Source organism: Cydia splendana, chromosome 24, assembly GCF_910591565.1.
Source record: "Cydia splendana chromosome 24, ilCydSple1.2, whole genome shotgun sequence".
Taxonomy (NCBI): Eukaryota; Metazoa; Arthropoda; class Insecta; order Lepidoptera; family Tortricidae; genus Cydia; species Cydia splendana.
Window position 1 is genome coordinate 6,639,433 of NC_085983.1, and position 21,804 is coordinate 6,661,236.

At 42.7% G+C, this 21,804-nt stretch overlaps 1 protein-coding gene across 1 annotated transcript in view; it reads left to right on the forward strand.

Moving 5' to 3' along the window:
* Positions 1-21,804, forward strand: part of LOC134802173 (nuclear pore complex protein Nup98-Nup96-like) — a 98,965-nt gene that overhangs the window by 10,382 nt on the left and 66,779 nt on the right. The window contains exons 9-17 of the mRNA XM_063774766.1: positions 1,495-1,590; positions 2,750-2,844; positions 3,813-3,960; positions 4,876-5,004; positions 5,881-5,994; positions 9,808-9,922; positions 12,579-12,685; positions 12,798-15,688; positions 17,128-17,258. Coding sequence (XP_063630836.1) covers positions 1,495-1,590; positions 2,750-2,844; positions 3,813-3,960; positions 4,876-5,004; positions 5,881-5,994; positions 9,808-9,922; positions 12,579-12,685; positions 12,798-15,688; positions 17,128-17,258 — 3,826 coding nt within the window. The remainder of the gene's footprint in view (positions 1-1,494; positions 1,591-2,749; positions 2,845-3,812; positions 3,961-4,875; positions 5,005-5,880; positions 5,995-9,807; positions 9,923-12,578; positions 12,686-12,797; positions 15,689-17,127; positions 17,259-21,804) is intronic.

Here is a 21,804-nt window from a genome sequence, read left to right on the forward strand (position 1 = left end):
CAAAAACAGTGCCGCGCCGTCAAATACATAAACGCTTTCCTAATTTTAATAAATAACGCATTATTTTTAATAAACAATAAAATCAGATCTCTAAGGGGCTGTCCATAAATTACGTCATCGATTTTTGACGATTTTTGACCCCCCCCCCCCCTATAATCATCCAAAAATCATGCTTCAAATGACCCCTTTTCCTCCTACTTCATGCTACCGTCATCCGATGTCCAGACCCCCCCCCCCCCCCTAATTTGAAATGACGTAATTTATGAATAGCCCCTAAGCTAAGCAATAGTCTTTATAAAGGTATTACATTTTTATTACGAGGTATTACATTGACCCAGCTTATGACATTAGGATTAGGAAATATACTTAGTGTTCTCAGGAACAGAGTCAAGGGGGAGGATACTGAATTCCTTGACTATGTGATGAACAAATTTGGACAGCAACCTAGCCTTTTTTATTGAAACAGTAACTTAATAATGCTGGTGTAGTCGGGTATTTTTTTTTTCTATGTATTTTCTTTCCTGACAGGGGGGTGCAAGTGCACCCCCTTGCACCCCGCTGCCGGCGCCCATGCCTGTGCCGTGTTGCATAATAAACTACAACTAATATTACAAGCGGAACTCCTTTTCCAATAAGTTAAGTTAGAAAAGGGGTTCCGCTTATAATATTAGTTGTAGTTTATTATGCAACACGGCCTGGGGCCGATTGCATAACAAACTACAACTAATATTACAAGCGGAACTCCTTTTCTAATTTCACTTATTAAATAAGGAGTTCCGCTTGTAATATTAGTTGTAGTTTGTTATGCAATCGGCCCCTGGTCGGACCATCGCGTTGGACTGCGGCCTCTTTCCTTCCACCGAACCTGTGTCCATTAGCTTTTCCAGGTTGTCTCCTGTCTTCCTGGCTATGTGATCAGCTGGCATGTGTGTGGCTGGCCAGTGTTCCTGGTTATCTGTTTTACACACCTCATGTACTAACAACTGTCTTTTCATCACACTTGCTCGAAAAATATCTTATTTTATGCAAGTGTACTGAAGGGTAAAGGCCTATATTACTCCCGCGGGAGTTGTGGATTGTGAAAAAAAAGATTTCTTTATTAATTATGTCACGAATTCATACGAACCAAGTAGGTTATAAGATTTATAAGTAATAAAAGAGGAGCTGGTTACGATGCCTAATATAATTGGCGAGATCAAAGCCACACGACTCCGCTGGCTTGGTCACCTGGAGAGGATGGGGGAGGATCGTGCTGTGAGAAGAGCGTATGTGGGGCACCCGGGCGGAAAACGTCCGTCTGGGCGTCCCAGATACCGCTGGAGTGACGAAGCCCAAAAAGACCTGTCCGCCCTCGGAATACCCAACTGGCGTGAAGTGGCGCAGAATAGGGCAGAATGGCGGTCTATTGTGTCAGAGGCCAAGATCCTCTTTGGGTCACTGAGCCAGTGATGTATGTATGTAACGTTTATAATTGAATATTTTTATTTATTTCAGGCACATTTTCATTCGGCGGCGGCGCGCAAAACACGACGCAAACCAATTCCTTGTTCGGAGCCAGCAAACCTGCCTTCGGGGCCACCTCCACCGTCGGTAAGGAAATTATCACTCTCAATAGGGAGCGTGCATGAACTATAGGGGGCAACCAGGGAGCGTTACCGGTATAACTAAAAATCTAAATATCTCATAACTTTCACATTATTTCTTTGATATTATAGAATAGTATTTAGGTAAGGATAATGATTGATCAGATTAGCTAAATTAAGTGCAAAAATATACATAAACAACAATTTTTAAGTAGTTATATTTAATGCTAGTTTAGTTTTTATTTAGTTTTTCTTGTTTAATTTTATTGTATTCTCCTATTGTATCGTGTAAAATAAAATATATGTACCAAGATACCGAAATTGAATGCCGGTTAATTTGTATGAAAAATATACCGGTATTAGGTCCCTGGGGGCAACACAAGAGCCGTCAGATTTTTGGCGCGAGGCGTAAATGTGAAGTTTATGCTTCCGATGTAGCCCACGAGATGGCAGAACCTACTATGCACAAGGAAACGTGCGAGAACGGTAGATGGCAGCACTTGCTTTGGCAATGTAAATGTTTATGTTTCTGATTCAGACCACAAGATGGTAGACCCTCCAACGCGCACGGTCCCTATAGGCATTCATAAATGCTAATAAATTAAAATCCCACAGTATTAAAACGTTTAAAATTAATGCATTATTATAACTGTCACATTATAACAATCATAAACATTATTTAATAAAGTAAGCCATAAAAAATAAAGTACGAAATATTTTTTTGTCGACAGTACTAGTAATTGTAACGGACGTTATGTGAAGGTCACCGAAGGCCAACTGGAAGGGCAGTAGTTAGTTTGGAGCTATATAGGGACCGTGCACGTTGGAGGGTCTGCCATCTTGTGGCCTGAATCGGAAATATATGTGCACATGTACATTGCCAAAGCAAGTGCTACCATCTACCGTTCTCGTCGGTACGTTTCCTTGTGCATCGTAGGTTCTGCCATCTTGTGGGCTACATAGGAAGCAAAAACGACACATTTACGCCCCGCGCCAAAAATCTGACGGCTCCTATGCTGCCCCCAGGGACCTAATACCGGTATATTTTTCATGCACGGGGCCTATAGTCTGTCAAGCCATTCCCGTCAGTAGAATAAAGCGGCAAATTTCAAAAATGTTAAAATCTTAACAAAACCATCGATTCAAATCAACTCTATTTTTTACAGGTACTGGCTTGTTCGGAGCGACGACCACACAAGCACCTACCTTCGGCACCACCACCTCTACTTTCGGAGGGTTTGGGACGAACACAGCCACACAGGTATAGTTGGTCAAAACAAATTTGTCAGTAAATAAGAACAAAAAAACTATACTCATCCTTTTTTTTTGGGTGCTAGTACTAGTGTAAGACAAAGATAGTATGATTCTCTCTGTCTATGTTTGAAATGGGACAGTCCTTGGACAAACTATAATTTCTTATTAGTAGACAAATACATAACTATTTAAGCATGATGATACTTATCTTCGCTTCGCTTACTTAGCTTCGTCCTGCCCATTGTGATTTTTAAAGGACGTATTCCATTTTTAGCAAGTTATGTATAAAAAGCCTGGATAGGTTGAGGTTGCACTGAAAATTCTTTGTTTTTACTTAAATCGTGAACCAAAGGAAAAACAACTCTATTTTCTAAAAAATTTGGTTTAAATTTCAATGGCTTAAACCGAGTATGGTGGGCAGGAGGACGTTAGAATCGGTTGCATCAAGAACCTTGCTAATAGTACATTATGATACAAGTATGCTACGTTGGTCACCATACGCGAGTGTGCAATAAGGAAGCCGATGTGTTGTGTGTAATCAGTAATGCACTCGTGTTTCACTGTGTATTTCAAAATATTAATCAAATTTTGGTTGTTAAATCAGTTAGAAAAAGTACAACAATAAAAGTGTTAATCGGATTATCATACATTACCGCACAAGTTCGATAATTGTAATGAAAAAAGCACGCGGGTTTAATATCTAGGATTATGAGCTTAAAAGTAGTTCAATATATTTCACGCTACGAGCAAAGTTAAAGTAAAACCATTTGAGCCTGCTCGTAAAAGTAAAATTTGAGGTAAGGAATTATGATCTCGTATGACGTCACACTGCTATAGATGGTCAAGCAAATCTTGTCAGGAGAAAAAAGCGCGAAATTCAAATTTTTTATGCGACGATATCCCTTCGCGCCTACATTTTTCAAATTTTCTACTGACAAGATCTGCTCGATTAATTATATAACCTTTTGTTTCCAGCCAAGCACGGGGTTGTTCGGTGCGAAGCCCGCCACGACGGGGTTCGGCGCGCCGCCCAGCTCGGGCTTCGGGGCCTTCGGCGCGGGCGGCGGCCTGTTCGGCGCCAAGCCCAACGCGCCGCCGCCCGCCTTCGGCCAGCCCGCACCCGGTACCCTATACCGACCATTTTTTTTTGATGACCCAGGGGGAATCCTTTATGGATCCCGCTGGCCCGGGAGAAGCTCGGTGGTATGTCCGACTTCCACGGACTAAACCCCCTGGGGTGTTCCGCCGCGCGCTTTGTTGGCGGGGTTACGGGAACTCGATTGTAGACCTCCGATAACCGTATACCGACCATACTCCAGCTATACTCCCTATTAGTGTTGGAGCGGCCGACGTGCTAATACGTGGTAATAGAGGCTTTGTTTAGATATTTGTGATTACCTCGGCCGCTCCGATATACCTAATGGCGACTGTACTAGTGCTGATACATTATGTGAAATGTTCAGTTCGGTTTTCAATCGATAGAGGCAGCATTTTTGATTTACTACGAATTTCAAAAGTTGCGTGTTTCTCGCCAGCTCAAAAGGATTGTATTCTAACTAGACTAAGCATTTGATATTAATTTCTACTTGAAGCGCTGGTGGCCTAGCGGTAAGAGCGTGCGACTTTCCATCCGGACGTTGCGGGTTCAAACCCCGGCTCGTACCAATAAGTTTTTCGGAACTTATGTACGAAATACCATTCGATATTTACCAGTTGCCTTTCGGTGAAGAAAATCATCGTGAGGAAACCGGATTAATCCCAATAAGGCCTAGTTTCTCCTCTGGGTTAGAAGGTCAGATAGCAGTCGGTTTCGTAAAGATTAGTGCCTACGTCTATTCTTGGGATAAGTTGTCTGGCGGACCCCAGGCCCCCATGAGCCGTGGCAAAATGTCGGGATAACGCAAGGAAGAAGATTCATTTCTACTTGATCTAAAGATCAACTAGTCAGTTAACAACCTTAAAAAAGTGCAGTCAACAATAAAAATTTGTACAGAAAATTTCACTTATTTCGTCTAAAATACTTTTTTTCCGTCAACAGCATTCGGCTCCCTGAACACATCTGGTTTCGGCACAACGACGAGTACCTCAGGCGGTCTGTTTGGGGCCAACAACACATTTGGCAAGCCTGCAACACAACCCACTTTCGGCTTCAATCAGCCCACGCTTGGTAAGATTTCTTAACCGAACAATACTGCCCTCCTAAAGTTCTGTTTTCCTAGGTTAGCGGTGCCGTCATATACAAAATATATGGATCGAGTAGTATTTTGTATGTAGATGGCCGCTATATGAGCGCACCGCTATCATAGGAAACCAGAGCTTAAGACTGCTAAGCCCAATAGCGGTATCTCAAAATAAAATTTAGAAAATGGAATTCCCGTACAGAACATTCGTCATCTAAATGACCCATACTTAGTGACCCATTTTTTTTTTTTTTTTTTTTATTGGTGTTCAGGACAACAACAGCCGTAAATATATTAAATTGTATTCCACCGTAGTGTCAACACTATTAAAGCTGGTTTTGGTGAGTGAGGTGTGAAACTATAGGGTATTTTCCGTATTTTCCTACTAGTCAAATCAGTTACTTTTTTAGAACTGTCAAAACGATTTGCTAATATGGAATTTATATGAAACATTACATCGTGACGTCACGGTCAACTCACCTACTTTTTATATTTCTATCCGATTTATTAAATAGAACTTGTGTTTAAAAATAACTCCTATCTAGGTTTTTCTAATAATTATCTGGTGCTTTATTTCATGCATGGTGTAAAATAATTTATTTTAAATACAGTATAATACCCTATTGGTCTTACTGTGCGGGTGATATAGGCTACATTTTTAACCGACTTAGGGCCACTTGCACCATTCACTAACCCGGGGTCAACCGGTTAAACTTGGAGTTACCATGGTTACCAGTACAATTTGACACTGGCTTAACGGTTTAATCGGATAACCCCGGGTTAGTGGGATGGTGCAAGAGGCGCTTAAAGAGGAGTTTATTTTGCTAAAAGCCGTAGTCGGAGTAACCATTTCGTTGTTGTAGGTGGGGGTCTGGGCACGAACACGTTCCAAACGAAGCCCGCCGGGCCCGCGTTCGGGTCCCTCGGCGGAGGCTCGCTGTTTCAGCAGCCGCAGCAACAGAACACCTTCAAAACTGGTATGTTTCACCAGTAAAATTAAGGAGTTTTCAAAATAAGATCTTAATAGCTATTTGTTTTACAAGGGAGCAAAGTTGTTGTTTAACCTCTCGCGTGCTAATATTGATACCCGAGCAAGCGGAAGATTCCAAAAGTGGAATCTGGAGATTCTTGAGCGTTGCTAGGGTTCCAAACTTTCAAGGAATGCATTATCGAGACAAACTGTTCCGGATTAACGATACTTTTGGATTAAAATATTATGTCATTGTGATTTATCTCTAATAAATAATAATAAAGGCACGAGGGTTAAACAAATCTTGCCACCGAGTGAAACACAAAATTTTTCATTACACCAACATCAACACAAAGAAAATACTAACTGTAAAATATCAAACAAAATCACAGCAAATCGATTCAAAATGAATGTTAATAAATATTTATCATTCCAAATCATCATTTAAAAGTCAATTCTACCAGCAAATATAATAAAACAACTCAAAATTTGCATTAGATTACTTTGCCTCACATGTGGATAAAATGCAACTTTCTTATCGGTTTTTGAACAATCGAGAGAGCTTTTACCAGCTGGTGTGGTGAAAAGGACTTTAGAGAGTCGGCAATGAAACCCTTTGAGTAATTTGGAAGTAAAGCAGGCCACTGACGAGCCTTCCAAATGGATGCCGTTACAATGGATTCATCCAAATGGACGGCATCCTAATATTAAACATTGTACGTTTTAGACATTCACTGACCGATTTTGGATTGCAGCCACGCTATTTGGACTGTTGGAAGGCTCGTCAGTGGCCACCTTTATATTAGCAATAATAGTTTGATGTCTGCCATTATTGTGTACTAGAAAATGGCAGAAAAGTCATATTTAACCGTCGCAGTTGATAACCTGGGATTTCGCCTTTTTACAAGCAAACAAACAAACACAAACAAAATTTACTTTATTCATGTAGGCCTAGCAACAAGCTCTTATGAATCGTAATTAATCTTAATCTAATTATCAGAGCAATTTATTGATGTTAATATTATCCCATAATAAAATTGGATTATTATACATATCAAATTTAACACTAAAAATTTCACAAAAGGATCGTCAAACATTAAAAAGATTGTATAAAAAAATACTAGTCTAGAAATTCTAGAATAAAATCTAAATGTCAAAAAAAAGCATAAGTAACAAAAGAAGTAGACAGTATTACATCGGAATATCCATTTCCTCATCAATAATCAAATATACCTAATAAATAAATAATCATTTCGAATAACAATTAATCCCACGTTGTAATATCATTCATGTAGTCTTGTGTGGTATAATAAGCTTTAGAAATAAGTTTACGCTTTACATAATTCTTAAATTTATTAATAGATAATTCAGTAATATGGTTTGGAAGTTTATTATAAAATATTACACAATTACCAATGAATGATTTTTTAATTTTATGGAGCCGAGTGAAGGGCACTGCGAGCTTATGTTTATTTCTAGTATTAATATTATGAATTTCACAATTTTTCCTAAAATTTACAATATTTTTATGTACATACAGAATATTCTCATAAATGTATTGACAGTGCACTGTCATTATGTCAATTTCCTTAAATTTATCTCTAAGTGAGTCTCTATGGTTCATTTTGTATATTGCTCGAATAGCCCTCTTCTGCAGAACAAAAATGGTATTTATCTCTGAAGCACCGCCCCACAGTAAAATACCATATGCCATAATGCTATGGAAGTAACTAAAATATACTAATCGAGCTGTTTTCACATCAGTTAACTGACGGATTTTGCTCACTGCAAAAGCTGCAGAGCTCAGTCTATTCGAAAGAGTAGCAATATGGGGACCCCACTGGAGTTTAGAATCTAAAGTTATACCAAGAAAAACTGTACTATCAACTAATTCCAATTCCTCATCCTTCACAATGACACTTGTTTGCACATGCCTTACGTTACTACTAGTGACAAACTTAATACATTTAGTCTTTTTCTCATTTAACAGTAAATTATTAACATTGAACCAATTTACTACTTTGGAAATAGCATTTTTTACATCATTGTAAGCTTGTTGCTGTCGTTTGACTTTGAAAATAAGTGAGGTGTCGTCTGCGAACAATACTATATCATGGTGGGTCTTAACAAGGAATGGCAAGTCATTTATGTAGATAAGGAACAGGAAAGGCCCCAATATTGACCCATGTGGTACACCCATAGAGACCAATGACCCAGGTGATCGCTGTCCATTCACATCGACCCTTTGTATTCTACCATTTAAGTACGACTTAAGTAAATTCAGTGCCGATCCTCTAACTCCGTAATAATGAAGTTTCCTGATTAATGTTTCATGACAAACACAGTCGAAGGCCTTAGATAAATCACAGAAGACACCTAAAGCATCTCGTGACTCCTCCCAGGCATCGAAAATATGCTTAATTAGCTCAACACCAGCATCGGTTGTTGAGCGACCCCGTGTAAAACCAAACTGCTTATTATGCATCAAATTATTAACGTTAAAATGTCGTACTAATTGAGAAAGAACTAATTTTTCAAAAATCTTGCTAAATGTTGGTAGCACAGATATCGGTCTAAAGTTAGTGGGGTCAGAGCTGCTACCAGATTTAAATAAAGGAATTACTTTACTATGTTTCATTAGATCAGGAAACTCGCCGCAATCAACACTGTTGTTAAATATAACTACCAAGTCAGGCGCTACAATTTCTACTAAGGATTTGACAGCATGGACAGAGACTCCCCAGAGGTCATTAGTTTTTTTGACATTAATTGATTTAAACGCCTTTATTACATCTGAGGTACAAACATGTTCAAAATGAAGGTCTCCACAAAACTCTGGAGCGTTATGTTTTAATAATGTAACAGCAGATGAGGGTGATGAATTTAAATCCTTAGTTGTGGATACTGGTACCTCGGTGAAAAATTTTTCAAATTCTGTAGCTACTTTTAAATTGGAATCTATAATTTTGTTATCAATGTTTAGTTTAAGTTCTTTAATTGTATGTTTCGAGCGACCAGTCTCCACATTTATAACTTTCCAGGTTGCTTTAACAATGTCAGAACTACTTTTTATTTTCTGACTTAGATAATTTCGCTTAGCTATATGACAATCTACTTTAAACTTCTTCGAATACTCCTTCACATGTTCTTTAAATTCATCAAGCTTTTATTTAACTTTCAAGGTATGTACCTATTTATGTAGGTAAGTATGTACTTATGTAACGATGTTTGTAAGTACCATAGAAGGTAGGATCGTATAGAAGTGGTATAAGCGTGCCTCCGTGAGGGACAAAACATACCCAAATGCGACACTGTGATTGGTCGAATCTATTTGTTGCCCACCATTATCCATACTAAAAAAAAGGTGGGGAACAAATAAAATGTGAGACTGTGACAAGGACAAACAATAATAGCTCTTTCGCTGCTATCCTACTGAAAAATACATAAGACTATCCCGTTCTGTCAGTTACCCCCACCACTCATGCCAGATCCAGGTATATCCTAGATTCATGTAAAGTACATACTTACTTTGTATTTGACCCACTTCCCAACTCCCAACGAAGCTGAAAATTTGCATACATGTGTAAGTCTGGTGACAATGCAATGTTATGGTACCATCGAGCTGATCTGATGATGGAGACAGGAGGTAACCATCGGAACTCTGTGATAAAACAACGCAAACTTATTGTGTTTGGGGTTTTTTGAATTGTCTCGATGGTTTTTAGTTTCCTGAAGAAAGAAACGTACAGTCAGCGATAAAAGCTTGCACCAAAAATGAAAATTCTGCCAAAAACTTATTACACAACTATCCTTTTTGCAGATGGCTTAGGAGGCGGGCTGGGCGGCGGCATGTTCGGGAACACGAGTGGTCTCGGCGGCCTGGGCGGTCTAGGCACGCAACAGACATTCGGCACTAACACTAGCTTCATGGGACAGTAAGTACACACATGGATGTCACGCGCACAATACATAGTTAATTTATTTTTTACAATTTGCCTAAAGTGTAGTTCCACCAGTGGGGAGACACTCCGGACTTCGGGCAAACTCGGCTCCGTTCTTGTCAGCATTGCTCCGAGCACTTAGGGTTGACACAACTTGACGTCCCTTTGCGTGCACGACCACAGATAAGATAATTACTTGAATTTTGGCAACCCTAAATAGTCGCAAAGGGATAGTGCCATACATTAGAAAGGGATATCATGATTCGACCCTGAACCGCTGTCAAACTTCGGTTTTGTAGGAAGTGTCCTTTCTGTACGGTAGTACTATTACTTATTTTGTGGATCAACCTTCGAGCGACACCGGCTTCCGACGCGTCGGAAGGGGGAGCCCAAGCAATATAAATAATAATAATAATAAAAGACGTTTATTCAAGAAGTTTGAACATAGGTACATACTAAAAGTACACGATAATGCCACAGTACACTAAGAACAGTAGTGAATCTAAGGCCGTTCGGCAAGTTATTTGCCTACTCTTGCGTTGGCGCTTAGGGTTGTCACTTTTATTTTTAGTTAAATATTATTTGCGTATTATGAGTAGCACTACGTTTCTATTTATTATAATGTTGCCTAAGTCAGGTACGAGATTGAAAAGCTCATTATATTACTATTGTATACAATACTTTTCCTACGAGTCAACAAATATAATACTTTAAACTAGTAGAATCATACAAACAACCCAAACCAAAAGTATACAGCTAAAAGCGCGAGTAGCCGCGATACTTTCATACTGGTACGCGTCCCGGCCGCCGCGCCCGGCGCGTTGGTCAACGACACCTTCTCGTAACTCATGAGGCCCCGGTACTTGCTCCGCGCTAAATTCAATTTTAAGTCAGTTGTTTTCTCGATATTGGCCACCGTAGCCTATGGGGACTAACAAGCAACACTAAGTGGTTTTCGTAGTCTATGGATGTTGCTATATTAAGGGTGTCACATGCGCGTTTCTGACTTATGAACCAATTGTTTCTACTATACAACCTAAAATAAATAATTAATTTGAGCTATGGTTTTGTTTCGTCCTCTTGCTCGCGGCGAGCTGTAATTGGCCAATTTAATTATAGTTGAGTAAACTGTATCGAAATGAATATTATAGTTGAGTTGGGAGCCCATACATTAAAAATACCCAATTGTAGTATGGTATAAGAAATCTTAATTCAAGATTACAGTTGATGAGTAGAAAAAATACTATTGTCTCTGTTCGAAGTCATGGTCAACAAAATTAAGGCCTACCGTCAGAGCAGACAAATGCGAGCGGACGGGCAGCGTACTCGAATGCACGCGATCACAGTCGCGGTACGGCCCATACTGCCGCCACCGTATTCCCCCGTATATTATGCTAATGTGTGCGTGGCAGCGCGTGCGTACACGGCGCCCGGCGCGCACGCACACATTCAAGCCGGCAGCGGCACATTTCTATGAAGATTCACTACTGTTCTTGTACTGTGATAATGCTTACAAACTAATTGAAATGGAAAGTGGCTCAGCTTATGTCTGAATATCTTACCGTACAAGTCATTTTGCCATTTTTTGCGGGGGAATAGTGCACACAGCCGCACTTCTCACTCACTACATACGAAATCCAATCTGTAATGACGACACAAATACATACAAAATGACACACGTCAAAGACAAATCTGGCACACCTCGATCTCTTTGTGTACGGACGAGTCACAACACGCATCGCGCTAGTTGTGTGCATGCACAGTTGGGCATCTGCTTCGGCAGAGGGGAAATAGTGCGAATGCAGACTCCCTTCCCTGTGTTGCTCGAAGAGTTCAATAGAGAACCGGGCAAGTGCGAGCCGGACTCGCGCACGAAGGTACCATAATGCAAAAAACGGCAAAATAACGGTCACCCATCCAAGTACTGACCCCGCCCGACGTTGCTTAACTTCGGTCAAAAATCACGTTTGTTATATGGGAGCCCCACTTAAATCTTTATTTTATTTTTAGTATTTGTTGTTATAGCGGCAACAGAAATACATAATCTGTGAAAATTTCAACTGTCTAGCTATCACGGTTCGTGAGATACAGCCTGGTGACAGACGGACGGACAGCGGAGTCTTAGTAATCGGGTCCCGTTTTACCCTTTGGGTACGGAACCCTAAAAAATGGAAAAGACAATAGTTGCCGCGCACCGCTACGGAACGGACGCCTGCTCGCGCTTGCGCCACCTAGCGGTCATGTGTCGTAATAGACGCGTTTCGTTAGAGAGTAAACCTTCTGTACCTAGTACTATTATTTATTCTGTGTAATGCCGCAAAATACTGGTTCTCTGTGCCGGTTCAATAATGTTATAAGTTAGTTATTTTAGCATTAGAAAAAAGGTAAACAATCTTGACGTGTCTTTTTATTGAAAATGATTAAAAAACGCTTTTAAAAATTAGATTATATTACTTATGAAAGCAAAAGAATGTAAATAGTCGTATATGATTTATAATTGTTACATATTTGCTGTGAATTATTTTTAAAAAGTGTTTTTTAATAAAAAGACACGTCAAGATCGCTTACCTTCTTTCTAAAGCTTAAATAAACGGACTATAATAATAATAGTTCAATGCACATCACCGAGATTTAATTTTGTTTGTTCCAGGAGCGGTCTATCAGCCGCTCCTCAAAACAACGTGCACGAGCAGATTCTTTCGCTCGTCGCTCGGCCCTACGGAGACTCGCCGCTCTTCAAAGACTTGGTCCCTGATTGTAAGTACAAACAAAGATAATTATATTTTTTTTAATGCTGAGAGTTGAGTGGTTAAGCAGTTATTGGATTTCTTTAATAATATATTTTTATTAATAATTGTCATATTTTCAGCAACAACAGCGGAAGATGCCCTAAAACCCACTAACCCGGCGGCGGTCGCAGCAGTACTGGCCAACGACGCTAACTACAGGGTCGGCTCCTCTGTCTCGCGGCTCAAAGTGTTGCCCAGGGCCGCCTCGCACCCTCAGGTAAACGTAACTTCAGCCACAACAGCGGAAGAGGCTCTAAAACCCACTAACCCGGCGGCGGTCGCAGCAGTACTGGCCAACGACGCTAACTACAGGGTCGGCTCCTCTGTCTCGCGGCTCAAAGTGTTGCCCAGGGCCGCCTCGCACCCTCAGGTAAACGTAACTTCAGCCACAACAGCGGAAGAGGCTCTAAAACCCACTAACCCGGCGGCGGTCGCAGCAGTACTGGCCAACGACGCTAACTACAGGGTCGGCTCCTCTGTCTCGCGGCTCAAAGTGTTGCCCAGGGCCGCCTCGCACCCTCAGGTAAACGTAACTTCAGCCACAACAGCGGAAGAGGCTCTAAAACCCACTAACCCGGCGGCGGTCGCAGCAGTACTGGCCAACGACGCTAACTACAGGGTCGGCTCCTCTGTCTCGCGGCTCAAAGTGTTGCCCAGGGCCGCCTCGCACCCTCAGGTAAACGTAACTTCAGCCACAACAGCGGAAGAGGCTCTAAAACCCACTAACCCGGCGGCGGTCGCAGCAGTACTGGCCAACGACGCTAACTACAGGGTCGGCTCCTCTGTCTCGCGGCTCAAAGTGTTGCCCAGGGCCGCCTCGCACCCTCAGGTAAACGTAACTTCAGCCACAACAGCGGAAGAGGCTCTAAAACCCACTAACCCGGCGGCGGTCGCAGCAGTACTGGCCAACGACGCTAACTACAGGGTCGGCTCCTCTGTCTCGCGGCTCAAAGTGTTGCCCAGGGCCGCCTCGCACCCTCAGGTAAACGTAACTTCAGCCACAACAGCGGAAGAGGCTCTAAAACCCACTAACCCGGCGGCGGTCGCAGCAGTACTGGCCAACGACGCTAACTACAGGGTCGGCTCCTCTGTCTCGCGGCTCAAAGTGTTGCCCAGGGCCGCCTCGCACCCTCAGGTAAACGTAACTTCAGCCACAACAGCGGAAGAGGCTCTAAAACCCACTAACCCGGCGGCGGTCGCAGCAGTACTGGCCAACGACGCTAACTACAGGGTCGGCTCCTCTGTCTCGCGGCTCAAAGTGTTGCCCAGGGCCGCCTCGCACCCTCAGGTAAACGTAACTTCAGCCACAACAGCGGAAGAGGCTCTAAAACCCACTAACCCGGCGGCGGTCGCAGCAGTACTGGCCAACGACGCTAACTACAGGGTCGGCTCCTCTGTCTCGCGGCTCAAAGTGTTGCCCAGGGCCGCCTCGCACCCTCAGGTAAACGTAACTTCAGCCACAACAGCGGAAGAGGCTCTAAAACCCACTAACCCGGCGGCGGTCGCAGCAGTACTGGCCAACGACGCTAACTACAGGGTCGGCTCCTCTGTCTCGCGGCTCAAAGTGTTGCCCAGGGCCGCCTCGCACCCTCAGGTAAACGTAACTTCAGCCACAACAGCGGAAGAGGCTCTAAAACCCACTAACCCGGCGGCGGTCGCAGCAGTACTGGCCAACGACGCTAACTACAGGGTCGGCTCCTCTGTCTCGCGGCTCAAAGTGTTGCCCAGGGCCGCCTCGCACCCTCAGGTAAACGTAACTTCAGCCACAACAGCGGAAGAGGCTCTAAAACCCACTAACCCGGCGGCGGTCGCAGCAGTACTGGCCAACGACGCTAACTACAGGGTCGGCTCCTCTGTCTCGCGGCTCAAAGTGTTGCCCAGGGCCGCCTCGCACCCTCAGGTAAACGTAACTTCAGCCACAACAGCGGAAGAGGCTCTAAAACCCACTAACCCGGCGGCGGTCGCAGCAGTACTGGCCAACGACGCTAACTACAGGGTCGGCTCCTCTGTCTCGCGGCTCAAAGTGTTGCCCAGGGCCGCCTCGCACCCTCAGGTAAACGTAACTTCAGCCACAACAGCGGAAGAGGCTCTAAAACCCACTAACCCGGCGGCGGTCGCAGCAGTACTGGCCAACGACGCTAACTACAGGGTCGGCTCCTCTGTCTCGCGGCTCAAAGTGTTGCCCAGGGCCGCCTCGCACCCTCAGGTAAACGTAACTTCAGCCACAACAGCGGAAGAGGCTCTAAAACCCACTAACCCGGCGGCGGTCGCAGCAGTACTGGCCAACGACGCTAACTACAGGGTCGGCTCCTCTGTCTCGCGGCTCAAAGTGTTGCCCAGGGCCGCCTCGCACCCTCAGGTAAACGTAACTTCAGCCACAACAGCGGAAGAGGCTCTAAAACCCACTAACCCGGCGGCGGTCGCAGCAGTACTGGCCAACGACGCTAACTACAGGGTCGGCTCCTCTGTCTCGCGGCTCAAAGTGTTGCCCAGGGCCGCCTCGCACCCTCAGGTAAACGTAACTTCAGCCACAACAGCGGAAGAGGCTCTAAAACCCACTAACCCGGCGGCGGTCGCAGCAGTACTGGCCAACGACGCTAACTACAGGGTCGGCTCCTCTGTCTCGCGGCTCAAAGTGTTGCCCAGGGCCGCCTCGCACCCTCAGGTAAACGTAACTTCAGCCACAACAGCGGAAGAGGCTCTAAAACCCACTAACCCGGCGGCGGTCGCAGCAGTACTGGCCAACGACGCTAACTACAGGGTCGGCTCCTCTGTCTCGCGGCTCAAAGTGTTGCCCAGGGCCGCCTCGCACCCTCAGGTAAACGTAACTTCAGCCACAACAGCGGAAGAGGCTCTAAAACCCACTAACCCGGCGGCGGTCGCAGCAGTACTGGCCAACGACGCTAACTACAGGGTCGGCTCCTCTGTCTCGCGGCTCAAAGTGTTGCCCAGGGCCGCCTCGCACCCTCAGGTAAACGTAACTTCAGCCACAACAGCGGAAGATGCTTGAATGGATTAGAAATTTAGACCACAAGGAAACAGAAGCACTTTTACAAAAACAATAGATATATATATATATGTATATACATTTACCTATACCCTATTACACACACACACACACACACACACACACACACACACACACACACACACACACACACACACACATATATCTTAGCCTAAATTTAGTTTAGTTTAGTTTTAAGATGTTCATTTAAGTATATTTTCGGTTACTTTGTATGTAACTTTGGTAGGAAGAGCGGGATCTCCTGCCACAAGTATAATTTTACTTACTTGGAGATTCCAACCATAATTTGTTATACACAATATTGTAACCAATAAACGCTTTTTCATTTTCATTTTTTCATTTTTCATAGGGTATTTGACTACTAGTCAAATCAGTTTCTTTTTTTTAACTGTTAAAACTATTTTGCTACTATGGAATTTATATGAAACACTAGCATGTGACGTCACAATCAAATTACCTACTCTTTATAGTTTCATACGGGTTTTAAAATAGAAATTGTGTCTATATATAATTGCTGCCTACGTTTCTCTATTAAACTTCTGATGCTTTATTTCATGCATGGTGTAAAATAATTTATTTTAAATACAGTCCGGGAAAACGCTAGGTTGAAGAAGAAGAAGAAGAAGACAGTCTAATACCCTATTGTATATAAAGTTACTTCGATGCTATATATAGTCTGTATCTTTAGGTATTTAAATAAAAGTAAATTAACAATTTGAAAATTTTCGGGTAGTTATAACATTTATTGGTTTAACCAACCAAATACTAAACCGCCTGGATCTGTCACTGAACGACTTGACTTTAACCTACATTATTTGGTCAAATGATCATGTAATGTTTTCATCTACCCTCAGCTGGCTTAAGGAGCCATTTGAGGGTAGATTTTGTTTACTTTTTTTTAAATTCCTAAAGATACAGAGTATAGTTCGTCGTTAGATGTCGACTACGAAATAACTCGCGTTTCGGTAAGAAAACTGATGTATGGAGTTGCCACTCTTTCTTTTCTTACATTTCTCTATGGTTAAGGCTTACCCGTGCGGAGTCGGGGCGGGTCCACAGAATAACTAATAGTACTACCGTACAGAAAATTCACTCCTTCACAAAAGTCAGATTTAGGTATAAAATTATACCTATACTCGCCGCCTGCAACAAAATTGAAACTTATAACCGCGCACGAACCGTGAATCTTGTTTGCGCGAGCGCCACGTGACACGACTGTCGTGCGGTCGAGCGGCGCCCACTGCCATACGCCTGCCGGCCCGGGAGGTGCGCCGGCCAAATGTACCTAAACTGCGTAGTGACACCCCCCTGGCGGGTCTCTAGTTTATTAATATACGACATGTGTTACATTCGTATGTTTACATTAGTTTTTTTTGATTCAGAAATCGCTGTTCGACGGTCTAGAAGAGTACGACGCCAGCTTAGAAGACCAGCTCACCCTGAAGCCGAGCAGAAAGCGCCTCGTGCTGCGACCCAAGAACACCCACACTCCGGAACTAGAAACACAAAACAGGTAGTTATTGTGAACCAGTCATAATGAACTAATTACTTATACCAAAGACATATGTAACTTCGTATAAGACGAATAAAGTCTAAGGAAAAAACGTGCCTCGGAATTCAAGTAAAAGTCATTCTCGAATAGATGCCGCACACACCTTTAGCCTATCTTCGGCTAGATGGCGTGACGACACCGTTTCATATTTAACAATTTTAACACATATATATCAGTGAATGAACATGGATCAAAATGATATAAAAATAATAAAATCATTTATCCATATATATACATTTTTTGATAACTTTATACGTTTTCATTTTGAGTTTTAGTCGTGTGTCGATAGATGGCAGTAAATTTACAGTGACTACAACATTTACAATGACAGGACCCCTCTATACTATCTATTCTTTTTGCTTATACTCTGTATCTTTAGGTACAGTCAGCAACAGAAGTTGCTAAGCGGGCCAGGTGTTCACAATGATCTTGACGCGACTTTATTGTTAAGAGAATAAGAGCGTGTCAAGGTAATTTTGAACACCTCGCCCGCTTAGCAACTTCTGCTGCTGACTGTACTTAAATAAAAGTAAACAAACAATTTGTACATTTTCGGGTAGTTATAACATTTATTGATTAACCAACCTGTTAGTAACAGAATAATTCAAAGACAAAGTGGGCTCGACGAATAAAAGGGAATTTAAAGAACAGTACCTGGTCTATGAGAATATTTACTTGGCAATCCCACGGAGAGCGGGCCCGCTGAACTTGTAATAATCTTCTTTCTCATAAAGTCTGTCACTGTCGGTATAACTATGATGCGGAAGGCAGAAGAGACTGGTTTTTTTGAGTTTAAACAAATTAATTCCAAGGGGACGCGTAGTCGGCCATTACCGCCATTGTCGAAAGTAAAGGTTTTTTTTCAAATCTAAAAGTGACTGAATGAAGTTTCGAATGACGGATATCCGGTAAAAAGAAAGAATGTAAATTTGAAGTACAATGTTGCTAGAACAAATAATATATTCCTAAACATACTGCCCGGGAAGAAATCTCTAAGATTTCTTAAAACATGAATACGAATTATCAGCTATATAAAACTTAAGAGAGAAGTACACTATTCCTTAAAACTAGATATGAAATTTATTTGACTATGTAACAATCAGTGCTGGTAAGGAAGAGGACAAAGTTTAGATACAGGGCGAACTAAATTATTGCCAGTACTAGTCTTTAAAGTGGCTACGCGTGCTATGCCATCTCGTCCTGGCGACAAAGAGACTATGCGCGCTAACTTCCAACAGTAAGGAGTTGTGTTCTCGTTCATAATGAGTACGATGTCATTTACCTTTAGGTTTTCAGATGGTTTGAACCACTTATTACGACCTTGCAAGTGATGCAAATATTCTACATTGAAACGACGCCAGAACTGTTGAGTTAAATTTTGAAGAAGTTGCCACCGAGACAGTCTATTCATTTTTTCATTTTGTATGTCATATTCTGGTAATGAAACCATGTTATCTCCTATGAGAAAATGGGCTGGTGTTAGTACGTCAATCTCATCAATGTCGTCAGAAATTGGACATAAAGGTCTAGAATTCAAAATCGACTCAACTTTACAAAATACACTGCTTAATTCCTCGAAAGTAAGAACAGTTTCACCCAGAATGCGCCTTAATAGTAATTTAGACGATCTTACGGTCGATTCCCAAAGTCCTCCCATACTTGGAGCAGAAGGAGGGTTGAAATGCCACTTAAGCTGATGTTTGAGAAAGTAGTTTTGTACATCAGATTCAACGGTGCACCGCTTCAAAAAAGAATAAAGTTCTTTTAGGTAATTGTTTGCTCCAACGAAATTGGTGCCACAATCAGAGAAGACATCAGAGCACCATCCTCGTCTACTAATAAACCGAGTAAGACAGGCTAAGAAACAATCTGTAGAGAGATCCGATACTAGTTCCAAATGGCACGCCTTCGTGACCATGCAGACAAATATGCACAAATAAGCCTTCGTGATTGGAGCACGTTTTAACTTAGATGTCTTTATTAGGAAAGGACCTGCATAGTCTACTCCAACTTTTGAGAATGGTCTACAAGGCGTGACTCTTGATGGAGGTAAATCAGCCATTAAATAATCAGCAGGTTTAGGATTAGCCTTAAAGCATTTGTGACATTTACGTATGAGTCGTTTAATGACAGTCCGAGCCGATAAAATCCAGAATTGCTTACGCAGTAATGACAGCAGCACGGGCACTCCCACATGCAAGTACAATTCGTGATAATAGTTTATCAACAAAATTGTCAAATGATGGGATTTCGGAAGGATGACTGGGTGTTTCCGTTGTGAGGACAAGTTTGTATACTTCAGTCTTCCTAACACTCGCAGAAACCCCTCTGAGTCAATAAAAGGAGTCAGTTTTCGAAAGTTAGTCCGGTGAGGTAACCCACGTTGCACTAATTTTATTTCCGTGGCGAAAACTGAACTTTGGACAATTTTTATTAACGAGTATAGGGCGTTACGCCATTCGACGCAAGACAATGGACCCACTCGTTTTGAAGTAGGATTCTTCAAATTATGAACAAATCGAAGACAGTATCCGTGGACCTTCACGAGCTTGTGAAGGGAACTGTATTTTAACATGAAATCTGTCGCATCTACCTCACAAGAAACCTTGTTCACGTGGGCAGTAGATATCACGTCCTCCTCAGGATCCGGAGAAACCGTTTTTCGCGCAACGGTATCTTCGGATGGCCAGGTATCTGGCGCTTGCTTAAGCCAAGGTGGACCCCACCAAAGAGGATGTGAGCCAAGCTCCGAGGGCATCAAACCTCGGGAGGCAGCGTCTGCAGGATTCATTGAAGATGGTACATGTCTCCAGAAAGAAGGAGACGTGTTCGCTAATATTTGAGAAACTCGGTTTCCCTCAAACATTTTGAGCTGATAAACAGGTGTGCGAATCCATGACAATGCAATGCTCGAGTCAGACCAGATTACAATGTCGTGGGCAACATTAATCAGTCCTGAAGAATGTTTGGCAAGTTTAGACGCTAGCAGGGCTCCACAAAGTTCCAGCCTCGGAATTGTCATTTTTGTCTGTAACGGCGAAACTTTACTCTTTGATAAGAGTAAGTGGACCTCCACTTCACCATTGATCCTCTCGACACGAAGGTAAACCACTGCAGCGTAACCTTTGAGGGACGCATCTGAAAATGCGTGAAGAGAAAATTTATTGCCATCAGTAGGCAAGACAAATCTGCTTAATTTAATGTCAGATAAGCTATGGAACTCCCCTATAAAAGAAAGCCACTGAGCCTGTTCATCATCAGGTAAGGGGTCGTCCCAGCCGATCCCTAAAAGCCACAACCGTTGCATGAAAGCCTTGGCCGAGAATACAATTGGCATCAACCAGCCACAAGGGTCATATATGCAAGCTATGTTAGCAAGCACGGCACGTTTAGTCATTCCTGTGTTGGAAATTCTGCTATGATACATGAACACATCAGATGTAGGGTTCCATTTTACACCGAGCACCTTTACAGACCCTTCATTTTGAGGATCAAATGACAATGGTCCTTCACGGACGTCGTCAGGCAAATCAATTAAAAATTCATTGCTATTGCTCGACCACTTTCGCAGTTCGAAACACCCTTGACCAAGGACGTCGATCAGTTCAGCTCTCACCTTTCGAGCTGTGTCAAGATCAGGAGCTCCCGTCACTATGTCATCAACAAAAATTTGATCTGACAAAATTTGACTAGCGACAGGGTGTGAGGTCTTGGTCTCCTCTGCCAATTTCAAGATACACCTCATAGCGAGGAACGGACTTGAGGAGACTCCGAACGTGACCGTCCTCAAACGAAATTCTCTAATGGGATCATCAGTGTGTTGACGCCAGAGAATTCTTTGATAGTCACGATCGTCCGGGTGCACAAGTACTTGTCTGTACATACCCTTGATGTCACAAGTGAATGCGACAGGCTGAAGACGAAAACGTGTAAGTATGTCTACTATGTTACGCTGAAGTTTGGGACCAACGTGCAGAACGTTGTTCAAAGACACGCCCGTAGAAGAGGGCATAGACGCATCAAAGACTGGCCTACACTTTGTAGTGGATGAAGACTCTTTTATCACAGCATGGTGGCTAAGGTAATATTTACCACTGCCCGGAGGGTCAAAGACAGGCTCCATATGATTCTCGTCCAGATATTCTTGAAACACCTTACTATAGTCTGCCTTGAGTTTAGGATCTCTTTTAAATCTCCTCTCAAGACTTAAAAGTCTCCGGGCGGCCAATTCACGACTATCACCCAACTCACTTTGGTTTCCCTTGAAGGGTAGACGGACAATAAAACGGTTTTCATTGTCCCGCGAAACATTATTTAAAAAATGATCCTCAATAATTTGATCATCGGGATCAGGAAGTACAGATTCGGGAATTTGTTCAATTTCCCAGAATCTAGTCAGACAATCATCTAATGCCACATGATGAGATGACAGATGAGGAACCGAATTGGTAGTCTGCAAGGATTTACCAATTATTACCCAACCAAAAATGGTTCGGTAAGCCGCCGG